Source organism: Leishmania braziliensis, chromosome 2 (assembly GCF_000002845.2).
Source record: "Leishmania braziliensis MHOM/BR/75/M2904 complete genome, chromosome 2".
NCBI classification, from domain to species: Eukaryota; Euglenozoa; class Kinetoplastea; order Trypanosomatida; family Trypanosomatidae; genus Leishmania; species Leishmania braziliensis.
Window position 1 is genome coordinate 127,763 of NC_009295.2, and position 13,479 is coordinate 141,241.

At 61.5% G+C, this 13,479-nt stretch overlaps 2 protein-coding genes across 2 annotated transcripts; both read left to right on the forward strand.

Moving 5' to 3' along the window:
- Nucleotides 1–3,407: 3,407 nt before the first annotated feature.
- On the forward strand, nt 3,408–4,535 carry LBRM_02_0310 (putative serine peptidase, Clan S-, family S54; the record flags this gene model as incomplete). The annotated part of the gene is made up of 1 exon (XM_001561494.1): nt 3,408–4,535. The coding sequence occupies one exon, from the start codon at nt 3,408–3,410 to the stop codon at nt 4,533–4,535; it is 1,128 nt and encodes a 375-aa protein (XP_001561544.1).
- Nucleotides 4,536–8,559: 4,024 nt separating this feature from the next.
- Nucleotides 8,560–11,631, forward strand: LBRM_02_0320 (conserved hypothetical protein; the record flags this gene model as incomplete). Its single annotated transcript, XM_001561495.1, has 1 exon — nt 8,560–11,631. One exon carries the CDS (start codon nt 8,560–8,562, stop codon nt 11,629–11,631), a length of 3,072 nt encoding a protein of 1,023 aa, XP_001561545.1.
- Between the last annotated feature and the right edge of the window lie 1,848 nt (nt 11,632–13,479).

Sequence of the window (13,479 nt, forward strand, 5' to 3'; positions counted from 1 at the left end):
CGCAACTGTGCCCCTATTTTCCTTTTTCCAAGGTTGATACTCGGTGCGCATTAGGGGCTGCCCTTGTCGCTCGCCTCACCATGCTGACCCCTTTTCTCCCCAATGGCCTCTCGAATCATTTTGCAGTATGTGCTCATTCACAGAGGCTCAGTGCAGCTTCAGGCGGCGGTCTTGCCGATCCGTGGGTGCTTTGAACAAACCTTCCTCCCTCGCTGTCTCTCTCTCCTCCTCAGCCTCCTCCCATGGGGAAACAAACGTAGTCAAATCCTCGTTCATAGACGTGCAGTGGCAGAGTTAAAATTTTTTTGGGGTAAGCCGACATCGAACACCAGCACTTGGGGGAGAAAACGAAAGAAATCAAACAAACCGAAAGGACGCAGAGTCGAGTGGAATAGGCGCTTGCAGCTCTAGTGGGCAGGGACACAGGGCGCGTCGCTCTCGGAGCGAAGGTGGCCACATGCAGGCACGCCATGGCAGCGCTACTTCAACTCTGTATTCGCTTCTCCCCGAAGGCTTGTGTGCGGGTTGCGCCTCTGGGACTCAAGACGCTCTCCTCTCGGTCAACGGATGCTGCCAAGGAAGAAAGTGGCGGTAGGGGGGGGGGCGTGAAGGGCGACAGCGGGGGCGCTCGCTGCTCAGAGGCATGGGCGTATGCGGGAGTGCCTGCCCGCATTTTCTTCGCGGTCATAAAGCCACAGCACCTGGTCCACTCCCTCCATCTCTCTCTCTCTCTCCATCACCGCCCTAATGACGGGGGACGCACCTTAGCGCGTGGCCTCTAAAAGGATCCAGTACCCCCACTCTCTGTGCATGGAAGCTCAGGCAGCTCCCTCCCTTCTCTCCATTCCTGTCAATGCTGGGCCACCTCTGGTCGTGACAAGGCCAAGCAGCCATGACGTAGCGCAGCCAGAGCGATGCATTGCTGTTCATGGCGGTGGTCAGGCCCTGGATGGCGTTGCGTCGGTGCGACCTGCAGCAGTGAACACGCCTGTGCCATCCATGTGATGGGCGGAGTCCCAGCGTGACTCGAGCGCGTCTCACCCGGCCCGCACTGCTCACTGGTGGGGGAAGTCTGAGCCACCGCGAGGGACGCACGACGCGGCAACTAGCATGGCGGGAGTGGCTGTGAAGGGCGACCTGCGGGGGTGGGTGGGTGGTGCTCAGACGACGGAGTTGGTGCATTGCTGTAGCGGATGTCTATGGCTACTGCTCACCATGCGATTGTGCCTGTGATGGGCCCGGGCGCAGGTTGGAGTGGGTCTCTCGCTCTACGGCAGAGAACGGGCTCGTTGGAGAAGAAACCCCACCCCTCACTGAACACCTGACCCCTAATCCCTCCCTCCCTCTCTCTCTCTCTCCTCCTCCTCCTCCTCCTCCTCCTCCTCCACTCCATCCGAGCCTTCTCCCTAAGTGCGGTGAAAGCGACGAGGCGAAAGGACGTGGGAGGCGACAACCAGAGCATCCCTCTTTCTCGCGTTCGCTTCCCCAACGCACATCCAACACAGCGGCGACCCTCTACAAGGGCTACGCCAAAGAGCAGCAATGGCGCGCTGACCACTGACTTCACCCAACGGCGGCGAGTCGGAGGATCGAGAGCAAGGGCAAGGGCCCCTCTCCAAAGCTGCGTATGCCGTTGCCGCCACCTTCAATACTCGCGGTGGCGTGGAGGTGGAATGCCGAAGGTTTCTCGGAAAAGAGCGCCTACGACGCCGACAAGCTCACCTTCACGCCGACGGGCCTCAACGGCATCAAAGCCACCATCCTCGTCGAGGACTTCACGAACTACCGCGTGGAGGGGCATCATCCGTCACGCGGGGGGGGGCCAGTTGCTGTGTGACGTATATCGCTGGAGGTCAGCTACCAGGGGGTGAAACCGATAGCGAGTGGGCGGATGAGCATCCACAGCAAGGCTATGCAGGCCGCAGAGTTGTCGCCAAGTACGACCTCAAGTCGCAGACGATGTGGACTCTGTGCGGCGGCATACCCACTCGCAGTCCGATAATGGGTGTTGTGCTGACAGCGCAGACGAACCAGCTCCGCAGCTTCAGGGCGGACATATGGCTACCAAGGCCTCGCTGCACCCCAAGCACCAGCCGTGCGTGGCAATCACCATGATGGTGACCCCGCAATCGATGGTGTGAGACGACTCCCTGGCGCTGGAGTGTGGGGCTGCCAGGAGGTTCTCAGCAGCCCGGCCAAGGCGCACGTCAGCAGTGAACCTCGGCTGGGCCATCTGTGTATACTACCAGTCTTCGCAGAGGCCGGGCGTTGGCGATGCCGATAGAGAAAAGCAGGAAGATGAGTCTGACGCTCCTGTGCAGCCGATCAGCGCGTGGGCGTGCACGTGTGTGGCTGTGCGGTCTTGTGTCCGCCGCGTGGATCGATTTCTCGGGCTCACACATGGCGTTGTCTAGTCCACAACATCGATCATTCCTCACCGGCGTCTCTCTCTCCCCCTGTATGTACGAGTAGCTTACACATGCAGCGCACCGTACTGTGTTGTAGGTGCCTCTTTCCTTCCCCGTTTCGTATATCCTGCTCGCTTCTGAATTTTTTTGCTTCTCTTTTCCTCCTTCCCCAGGATGAGCGCCGACTTGTGCACGCGGCACGGCAGGCGCCAGTGCACGTCTGCTGCTTGTCGTACCTGTGCGTGTGCGTGTGTGTGTGTGCGTGTGTCGGCGTGCTCCCGAGTACATGTCTGCTGCTGCTGCTGCTGCTGCTGCTATCTTTCTCTGGGCGCCTTGCTCGAACTCGACTTCGGCTCTCACTCCACTTCTCCCGACATCCTCCCCATTCCCACCACACTTTCCTCTGCCTTCTACGCGTGGGGTCTTACCGTGCCACGCGTTGAGCACCCTCGCCCCCGTCGTCATCGTCTCCCTCGCCCGCGTCGCATCTTCTTCGCATGCGAAAGAGCCTCATGTGTTACTGTCGCTGACGTACGTCAACGCACGTGTGACGCAATGGCGGTGGCTACGTCCGGTGACGGCTGGGTAGGGTAGGGAAGGGGAGGTGGGGGGGGGGTCGGTAAGCGAAGTCTGTGGGGGGAGTAGGCGGAGAGGCGACTGCAGAGTGAATGGAACGCCTATCGACCCAAAGTATACGGCAGAACGTAATAATTAACGCTGAAAGGGCGACCTCTTGTACCTCTCCCCCGCTCGCTCTTTCTCTCTCTCCCCATGCACCGCTCGATGCCACCGCACTCAGCTTGCCACTCGTCTTTCCCCCCTCCCTCCCTCCCTCCCCTCGCTTCACCCGGCGTGTGCTCACCGAAAGCCGGCAGCGAACGCACATGGGTCCGCTCCCCCTCCCCCCTTCCAGAGTGACTCCTTCAGAGGAGTTGGAATCATAAGTACATCCACAGCTGCGTAGAGCTGCTCACGTTTCATCGTACACGCTCCTCAGTGATGCGTATCGATCCAATCTGCACCGCCATACGCTTCGCCCCGGTCCTCGTCCTCCTCAATGTCCACTGCTCTGGCGGGCGCTGGCCAACGGATGCAGACTGTGCCGAGCGCGTGATGCGTTACGGCTTCAGCGTCGACCTCTTTTCCGAACAACCTGCCAGGGTCTTCACGCACCTGTTCGTGCACATTTCATCCACACACCTTCTCAGCAACGTCTTTTCCTTCGCCGCGACTCTTGTCGAGTTCGGCAACATGACAGACCCCGCGGCACCTTCCGCGGCAGCTCGTCTCTCAGACACTTCGCACGATGGCGAGGGACGGGGTGCAACCAGCGGTGCGGCGGCGAGCTTTGCCACACAGAGGATGGCGTTGGAGATGTGCGCCATATGGGGTGAGCAGAGCCGCCTTCAGGCGTGTGCTCGCTCGGCCGGCGCGTTTCTTGTGTGGGCCGTCGGCGGTGCCGTCGGTGGACTGGGCTGTCAGATGCTCTACAACAGCTTTGCGCTGGCACTGCGCCGAGAGCGTGCTGCGCGAGCCGCCGCTGCTGCTGCTGCTGTTGCCAACACGAAGCACAGTGCTGCACCTGGTAGTGCTGGCGAACGCATCCTGGACTCCATTGGACGAGGCGTCAAGACGCTCTGGCAGCGCGCGGAGGTGTACAGCAGCAACTTCGCCGTGTCAGCGCAGGAGGTAGTGAACAATGAGATGCTCATGTGTGGGGCCAGTGCGGGAATCTGTGCTCTCTCTGGGTTCAGCGCCGTCTGCTACGGCCGCCCCATCACCGCGTTCTGCCTCGCTGTGCCGGAGGCTCTTCTGCTTACTGCCGACATCATTCACCTCTATGTCGCGCAGCTGGCACCGGAGCGCGGCGCCCCGAACTCAGTGGCGGAGGCGGCGCGGCGTGCGCTGCAGTCTGTGTGGCGCGTACGGATGCCTGGCCAGACCGTCGGCCACGCCGCGCACGTGGGCGGCTTTGTGGTAGGCGTGGGTATGGGCTACTGTTGGCTGTGGTTGCAGAGGAAGTGGCGGCGGTGGCGCCTACATCGCATGGACAGTCGTCGCTGCGCCGCCCAGTTGCTGCTGAGGCCAGTCCTACACACATGCGTGCATCGACGCTCTGGGCTCTAAACCGGGAAGGAGCTGCCGAACCGTCCTTCTCCTTTCTCCGCCTGGCGATGCACTGCGCACTCGCCAGGCGGAGTGGGGGTCACACACGCATACTTCACGGTTTGCCCCTCCCCCCCTTTCCCCCCTTCCCTGTCGTCTTCGAACGGTGGTGCTCGATCGCACGTGCAGAATCTTGCTGACTTTTCGCGTCCGCAGCTGCTGTCGGTGACGCGCGCAATGCGAGGCGTCGCTGGCGGAGAGAACACGCGGCGGCTGCATTGCACACCTTACCCTGACGGGCAGCCAAAGCGCTCTTATTACTTGCTGTTGCCTCATGTTCGCTCGGTGGTGTTGATGCGTACCCTGTGCGTGTTGACGCAGCCCCCCTCTCCCTCCCCCCTTATTAGCACCTCTACTCTGCGCAACCTCCTCCGCTGTCTTGCCACCGCTTCTTTGGCCCTTCCATTGGGGTTTTTTTTTTCTCTTCTCACAGAGGCGCTATTATTATTGCTGCTGGTGGTATAGCCCTGGTGAGCAGTGCGAGCTCGACTTACTCTGACCAACACACACACACACACACACACACACACACGCCTACTAAGCAGGAGAGACACACACGCCTCTTTTCATACTTCTCCGCTCGCAGGTGGGGGTTCAACTGGATCGATCGACAACACGCTGCGTGTTGTGTGTAGGCCTCGATCTGTGCTCTTCTCCCTCTTCTCACTCCTCACTGTCATGATGTCTACGTCGGTTGCCGACAACGCTTACGCGGCTGAGGTGACTCGCGTGCCATGCACCTACACAACGGTCTTCCGTAGTAGGGCATCCTACTACTACGCTGTAGCTCCGACGAAGCCGTACGCGAAAATGCTCCGCTCCGCGCTGGAGGATGATGTGGAGAGGATGATCATCGCAAACGGCGGCGGGGGTGCGTGCTGCGGTGTCGACACCCGCTCCGGCAGTATGGGCGCGGTGCAGCGCAGCGAGTACAACGCAGCGGCGTCATCGCGTCTTCCGTTGTGCGTGTGCGTGGAGGGCGTAGCGATCACAGGTGTCAGAAAACGATTCAACAGAGACCCCGAGCTGCTCGGGGTCACCTTCCGAGTGAACCTCTCCGTCTGGGAGTCGGCGTCGCCGGCCGGGCTCGCAGCACGAGCCGACGCCCTACGGCGAACCGACAGGCCGGCGCAGCAATCTGCGCTTGCACGCGATGTCGCTGTCTCAACTGCTGCTGGCCTCTGTCCTGGTGGTACGAACTGCCATACCCGTGAGACTGGCGACCGCGACTCGGCCTTGGTGCTGTCAGGTGCCAGCGACAACACAGCGACTCGTCGCGCTGGGGCTTTCGAAGCGTACGATGCGTTGAGCTCGAGTGCTGCTGGCAGAGACCGGACGCGCAGACGTACTGCGGTAGCTAACGCGCTGAACTCGAGCAATTCGTCGGTTGTTGTTGGGCTTTCCGATTCACAGCCACTTGCACCCTTTGTGTGGAGTCTGCGGAGAGAGGATGCCTTTCCAAGGGTGCGGCAGAACCTGCTGAAGGCGCTGACACGCAAGGATTACTTGAGCGCCTACAAGCGTGAAGTGCATGTCTTTGCCCATACGACGCTGAGTGATCTGTCGAGGATGCTGTCCATGAGGCTACCGCCCTCGTCGTCCAATTCCTCTACGGCGCAGGCACGCATCGTATCATCAGTTGTAGGTAGCACTGGTGTTCCTCTGGACGCGGTCGGCGTAGCAGCCGCGAGAACTGCACAGCGTCACGCTCTCAGCACGGAACGGACACTGGCGGCCTCTGAGACTGAGGGTGCCGACTACTGTCTTATCCTCGCAGCTTCGGGTAGTTCAATAGTTCCTTCCCCCGGCAACACGGGCGTGCCCATCGCCATCGCCACCAAGAGCCTTGTGTGGTACCCGAGTGCCGTCGTGCAGGTTGCGCAGAACGCCTACACCACGGATTCCTTCAGTGGCACCAGTACCGCTTATACCACCGGCGCCGTGTGCACGGTGGTGATGGTCGTCCTCATTCTTTGCGCGATAATTGGCTACGTCCATCAGCGCTGGCGCCGGCGACGAGAGGAGCGCGCGGACGAGCGGAAGCTGTTGCAACGGGAGCTGCGTTGAGGGGTGGATGCCATAGTGGTGCGCTGGAGGAGATGAATCTTCGCTATTGCCACGTAGGGACACACACACACATAGAGGGTCGGTCTCCCTCCTTTCTTTGCTCATATGATCGCCATGTACGCCGGCGTGCCTCCCTGCACTCGTGCCCCTCTGCGGCCTCTTCCCTCCTTTCCTTGATTTTGTCAGCGGTGTGGGGTTGCGTTTGGGTGTGGCGGCCGTCTGCTTGGCCGCCACACTTCCCTCCCCTTCCTCCTCCACCTCCACCCGTCCCTCTCCCCGAACTTACCTTTCCAGAGTGTCTGCGCAGGTGCGCGCACATGTGACCCTCGTGGCGCGTCTATAGGACTTTCCCAATCTCGGCCTCTGTCTCTCTCTCTCTCCCTCTCGCCGGCACCACTTCACGATATGCCCCAGCTGCTGCGCGTGCGTGGATGTGTTCGCCATCTTGGTCATCCATGCTGGTCGTCTCCTTTGCTGCCTCTCTCGCCGGCTTCGGTTCCCTCTCCCTCTGCTGGGCGCATTTTTTTTTTTTTTGTGTGTGTGTGTGTGTGGGCAACACACGTCTCACACTTTTCTGGGCCCGTTGCGGCCGTTTTTTTTGCCCACCACCGTTCGATGTATGCGTTGCGTGAAGACGCCGGCTGTCTCACTCTCGGCCGCTTCCCCCCTCCCCCGCCATTTTTCCACTCCTCCCTTCAGAGTGGGCTTGCTGAACAGTGTGCAGTGCAGGAGGACTAGCGTGTTGGGGTGCTGGGGGGAAGGCTGGTGGAGCGGTATCTTTCGTTTTCCTACATTAGCTGCACCCCACACGCACACACTCTCTCTCTGCATATCGCGTGCCCTCTGCTGAATGCGTGCACGCACTGGGGCGCCAACAGCGGACAGATAAGCGCCAAGCTGCCCCCTCCCCCACACCGAAAGGAGGGGAAGGAAGACGGGGCATGGCCGTCGATCTCGCTCGCGTGTGGGCCGACACCTACAAGGGTGGGGTATGCGTGTACTGCGTGCCTTCGCCCCCTTGTCTGCACAGGTGCATCAGTAAGGTGTGTGATGGTGTGTGTGGGCTGTGTTGGTACTCAGCACTCCCTATTTTTTTCGATCGGTGCCGCCTGCACCAGACGTATAGGGCACCCGTCTGTGCTCGACTCCGTCATCATCGCTGCCTCGCCACTCCCGACTGCGATCCCTCCCCCCTCCCCCCTCCCCCATCATCATCATCATCTTCGTCGTGTCTTTTCTCTGTTGTTCCCACGCGGCTCAGTCTCACTCGCTGCCGACGCGTACCTCTGTGCCGATGGAGAGACAGCTCAGATACCGCTCTCTCGCTCTCTCCCACTCCCCCCCCCCCCCCCCATCAAAACCTGCACTCGGCGTTCGTGCGGTACAGCGATGCAGTACTTCCCCCCCTTCCCCTCTCTCCCCTCTGTGCGAACTTCTCCGCTCCACCGTCAGCCCTCCCCCTCCCCTCCTCTTCTCCCTTGTCTTTTGCCTCTCTGCGTACTGCGCGCCTTACACGCAACACGCCCACACACCCCACGTCCTCCCCTCCCCGGGCGCCTCTCCTTTTCGTGCATGCAGGCGCAGCGACGCCGAGCGAGACAGTGGCGCGTATACCCCCAGATCCACATACACGACAGCGTAGCTACAACGTTGAAGCGTCTGCTCTCCTCGTCAGCGCTGGGTTCCTTCGATCACCCACCCACCCACCCACCTATCCCCCCTTCCTCTCATTCTCTTCCATGCTCGGCTCCGTGTAACTCTCTTGTGAGATACCCGCAGTCCTTTCTTTTTCCCCTCCCTTCCCCTCTCTCTCGCTCGCTCTCGCACGCGGGTCCTGGTCGGGAGCGCTGCTGCGTTACTGTGTTGTTGTGTTGCTGTGCCTTGCTTGCTGGCTCTTCTAAGAGCGCAAAGAAGCGCTATGCCGGAGGTGCCAGTGAAGCGGCGGGATTGTTTCCGCCCTGGTGAGGGCCAATGGTTTCGAATGTCGCGCCGATCTGCGGCGATGATGGCTGCTGTGGTGCTCTTCCTCCTGGTTGGCCCCAGTCCACCTGTAAACGCCTTCAATGTCTGCGCGGACATCAGTCGCTGCAGCGAGTGCGTCTTTGACCAAACCGATGGGCTCATGCCGCCGCCGCTGATGTGCGGCTGGTGCGAGAGCACGAAGACATGCAAGGAGGTGAACAGCACGGTGCTGTCCTACTATCGTAGCACTCTCGCCACTGGTGGTGTTGGTGGGGATGGCGAGGCAGGGGCGGAGCACACCGCAGCCGAGATCGCCGCATTCCGTACTCAGTTCTGCGAGGACTTTCGCGAGCGCAACTTCAACGCGGTGTGCCCGGACATGTTCTGCAGTGCCTCGCAGACGACGAACAACATTTACATATGCCGTGCGCCGTCCATTGCTGCGCTTGTCTTTGGCTGTATTTTGTTTCTTCTCTCGATCCTCATGTACCTGTGGATGCGAACCATTCACCAGTTGCCATGGAAGTACGAGCCGTTCCTGTCCGACTTCCTCGCAGGCCGGTACAGGCGTCCTGACTCGGCAGTCCACGGCGACGACGGCGACGTGGCCGCGGTGCCAGGCATCACGCCACCGTCTGCAAAGCAGAAGGGGCACAGAGCGGCCTCGCCGTTTTGCGGCCGCGATAGCTGCACCAATGGTTTCGGAAAGCGCGACAGTGCTGGTGGTGGTGAGGGGGCATCATCCAGCCCGGCTGCGCCGCCGCCGCCGCCGAAGCTGAGGTCCAATGCCCGTCCCCCTCGCGCCGCCTCCTCAGCCGCCACGTCCATCGTAACGGCGGCAGCGACGACTGGCCACTGCCCCCTCTGCAAATGCCGCCACCCCGTTCCTCTCGGCCCGGGCGACGTTTGCTTCTGGTGTAATGTTGCCCGCTTTGCGTTTGTGCCCGTCTCCCTCGCCCTCCTCAGCTCGTCCATCGTCATTGTCCTCACCTTTGCCGCGTCGCTGAAGCCGTGGTTCTCGGACGCTTACTTCGCCGAGGTGCTCATCGTCGCGTACCTGTTCTGCGGCGGCTTTGTGTGGTACATCCTGCGTCACCGCCGCTGTGCACCGCGCTTCTACCTTGCGACGGAGGCGGCACGCGAGGCACATTCGGAGGTGTGGTCCGCCGCGCCGTGCGAGCAGCCCAACTCGCAGTCGCCATCCGCCGCGGCCAGCGCCACCTTCCTCACCTCTGGCGCATCAGCGACGGAGGAGGAGGAGGGGGGCAGCACGCTTTCCATGCAGCTACTGAACGACGCGTGCCGCAACATGACGAGGACCACATACCTGAGGCTGGCGCTGCGGCTGCGTGGGCGGTCGCTGCTCGACCAGCTCCCCGAGCTGACGATGTACCGCGCCCAAATAGAGGCGATGAACGCCGCGCCCATCACTTTGACGAGGAATGGCGGCGTCTTGACGGCGATGTGCGCGCCCAGGGCTGCTGCCGCGGTGGTGGCTGGCTGTGGCCCGCGCGGCGGAGCGGCCGTCCCGGCGACCACCGCAGCTATGGACGCAGCCGGAGTACCCATGACAACCGTGCTAGTTATCTCGCCCGTTGCTGAAATGACCGCCGCCAACGCTGTCACTGCTGAGGGCGCCTCCATTATGGCCATGACCCTGACCGACGAGGACACCACCCCGCCCCCCACCGCTGCTGCCGCTGCGGCACCAACGGCATCTTTGCCCTCGTCCATGACCTTTCCGTTGCAATCGGCGCGTTTGATGCAACACCCGACGCGGCCACTGTTGGCGGCTACGACCGCGACTCTGGAGAGCACCGACACCGTGGATAGCATGGGGGGGTACACATTCCCCTCCGGTGTCCAGGAAACCCCGGCCGCAGCCGCCGCTCCCGTATCGGCCTTTGCGACCGCGGCGGCAAGCGCGGCTGGCGCCATGCCGGCGGCGCCGCTCCCGACGACGACGACGCTGCCGGAAAGTGTGGCTCGCCAGAAGCGGGCCGAGACGGCGCAGCTGCTCACCTCTGACTCGCTCTCCCGGCAGTATCGCAAGGCGCTCAAAGCCACCCTGTTCAAAGACGAGCTCATCATGTGGTACTCCGTACCGCAGCTGCGCGGTGTTCTGATGGAGAATAAGTGGCTGCTGCTGGACTTGCTCGCGGGCTTGCTCTTTGGTGTTTGGATGCTGATACTGTCCTCCGTGAGCGACACCACCTACGTCATTGTAATGCTGAGCGGCTCAACAGCCGTGGCGGCGTGCGGCGTGGTCGTTGTGCTCGGCTTTGCGCTGCTGCTCATCGTGGTCATTCGAAGCTGTGGGCGGCTCTACGTGCTCACAAACGAGCGGCTTATCACGGTGTACGAGAGCGTTACCGAGCCGGTGGTGACCGCGACAGACCTTAGTAGCGTGCGCTTCGCCGCTCTGTACGGCTACCGCACCATCTGGTCTGGCGAGCCGGTACTCGGCTTCTCCTGGGAGGTTCCTGCGTCGGAGCGCAAGATGCCCGCCATCAAGAGCCACAAGTTCGCTGGCATCACTGACTTACACGAGTTTATCTACTACTTCCGCATGGTGGCGCCTCAGATGCCGTACCACCTGGAGCGGATTTCAGAGTCGACGCGGCAGGACCGCATCGAGTGGCGCCTGTATGTCATCCTCTGCATCGGTGTGTTTGTTGCCCTACCCATAATCACAGTGTACCCGCATGCGGTGCCCGACTTCCTCGCTGCCTACCTCTACGTGGTGGCACTGCTGCTTGTCTGCTCGACGCTGCTGCGTGGGCTGAGGACACAGCAGATGACCTGTGCGCCACTGAATCTCGCCGCGTCGTGGGCGTCGGGTTCGGTGTGGAGCGAGATGGATGACGTCGGCCCGTCGCGGCCGTTACCTTCTTCGGTGACGCACACACCGGACGCATACTCAATGCAGAACACAATATCGTCCAGCATGGGGAACAGCGAGGGGCCACACGACTTCAGCAAATTGTCCGCGTCACCGCCATCCTTGCCAATCAAGCAGAGCGACTGAAGGGTGGCTGCTTTAGGGATCGGACACCCCCGGCAGCCATGCGACCGCCAATGCCATCGATGCTGCGTGTATGCCAGACTACCTCGAGTTCGCCGTAGCCGCCGATGCTGCCGTTGGTGCTAGGGAGGGGGGACGGCTGGCTTCATGAATTGCGCAATGGGCGCCGCTACCCTCGCAGATACCGTGGCCAGCGTAGGGTTTTTTTTTGCCTTTGCCTATCCCTTGGGAAGGGCGACGAGAGCGGCCGCGCCCTCGCACAGCGCAGGTGTGCCTCAGCGACACACCGTCACCTCTCTCTACAGTGAGGGGCAGTGGAAGAGGGCTTGGCTGGTGTCAACATGGTTAGCCTGTCCCGTAGCGCGAGGCTACTCACCGTTGGTGCGAGCGGCGCACACGACGAACAGTGAGGGAGTGCGGAGAGAGGCCACGCGCGGATGGCATACGCGGCCACCTGCCTCTGCCCCCCCTCTCGCTGGAGCCCACAGGTCGAGAGTCGTAGTGGCAGCGAGAGTCCCGCCCCAGTGCCCTCTCGTACGGTCCGCCGATCTCGGCATTGGCACAGAGTGGCAGCGGTCAGCAGTGGTGAGGCTGGTGTTTGACGCTGACCCCCGTGACCTGCGCCTTCTCCTCTTGCACCGCTCTCCTCACAAAATGTCCTTCTCTTTTTTGGGTGGTGGCGCCAGTCGGCCACAGCAGAGGAGGCGTGGGTGGCGGGGCAGGGGGGGATACGGCGAGTGGGGAAACGCCGAGTAATCCCCCTCCCTCCCCCTCCCCCCCTCTCTCTCTCTCTCACGCCACCCACGCCTCCTCTGCTGTGGCCGACTGGCGCCATCGGTTACCACCATCAGCCAGCGACTGCTTTGCCTGTGAGTGTTGCCCCTCCCTCTTTCTGGCCACCTGCGGGCACTCTTCTCAGGCTGAGATGGACACTCGGCGAGTCCGACTTGCCACCCCCCCTCCCTCTCCCTCCCTCCCTCTCCTTCCCTGCTCTCCCAGCTCCCACGGCCACTCCAAGCGAGCTGCTATCGATCAAAGAGTGGCAGCAGCAGCAGCGTAACTCTAACATCTGCTGCTGCTGCTGCTGAGGTGCGTCTAATAACTCAAACATGCACAGGCGTACGTGTGTGTGTGTGTGTGTGTGTGTGTGTGTGTAGCAGGCAAGAGGCAGTGTCAGGGACAGAGAGTGTGGGAGGAGCAAGCGGAGGAGGAGGAGGGGGCGAGTCACAGCACCGCCAGCACACACCCACTCCCCCACTCCCCAAGCAAAGATAGGAAGACTGCCGAGCGCTCCGTTCAAGACTCCAGCCAACGATGCTGGCAGTGACAGTGAGAGCCTTATGCTAACCTGAAGGAGGAGAATGAAAGAGGAAGGGGAAGAGGCGCGAGAAGAGCAAAGAGAGCGAGCAAGGGTGTGATTGGGTTGCAGCTACAGGAGGGCGCGATGATGGAGTGAAGGTGATCGGAGAGGCATCGCTGCAGCTCACTTTCTTTCCCTTTCCCCCCTGCCATTTCAAGATGCCGCTGTTTATGATGAGCTCATTGAAGGTGTGGGGGCTTTACAGTTGAGGACGAAGCGGGCCCATCTGGTGCTACGCTCGTGTGTGTGCGCGTGTGCGGTGTTTCGTCTGTGCTTAGTTCTCGTCTAGGTGGCGTTTCTCCATCGCCTGTGACGGCGACAAGTTGAAGGTTGTGGATTATATTTGCTGGCGTGTGACAGGAAAGAGAGGGGCGGGGAGAGAGAGAGGGGGGGAGGAGGCGTGCGCTTCTGCAGGGTCACGCAGGGGCGGATTACGATTCTCTGCGCACCTCCCCTTCCTCTCACCTAAACCCACGCGCCCACGCACCTCA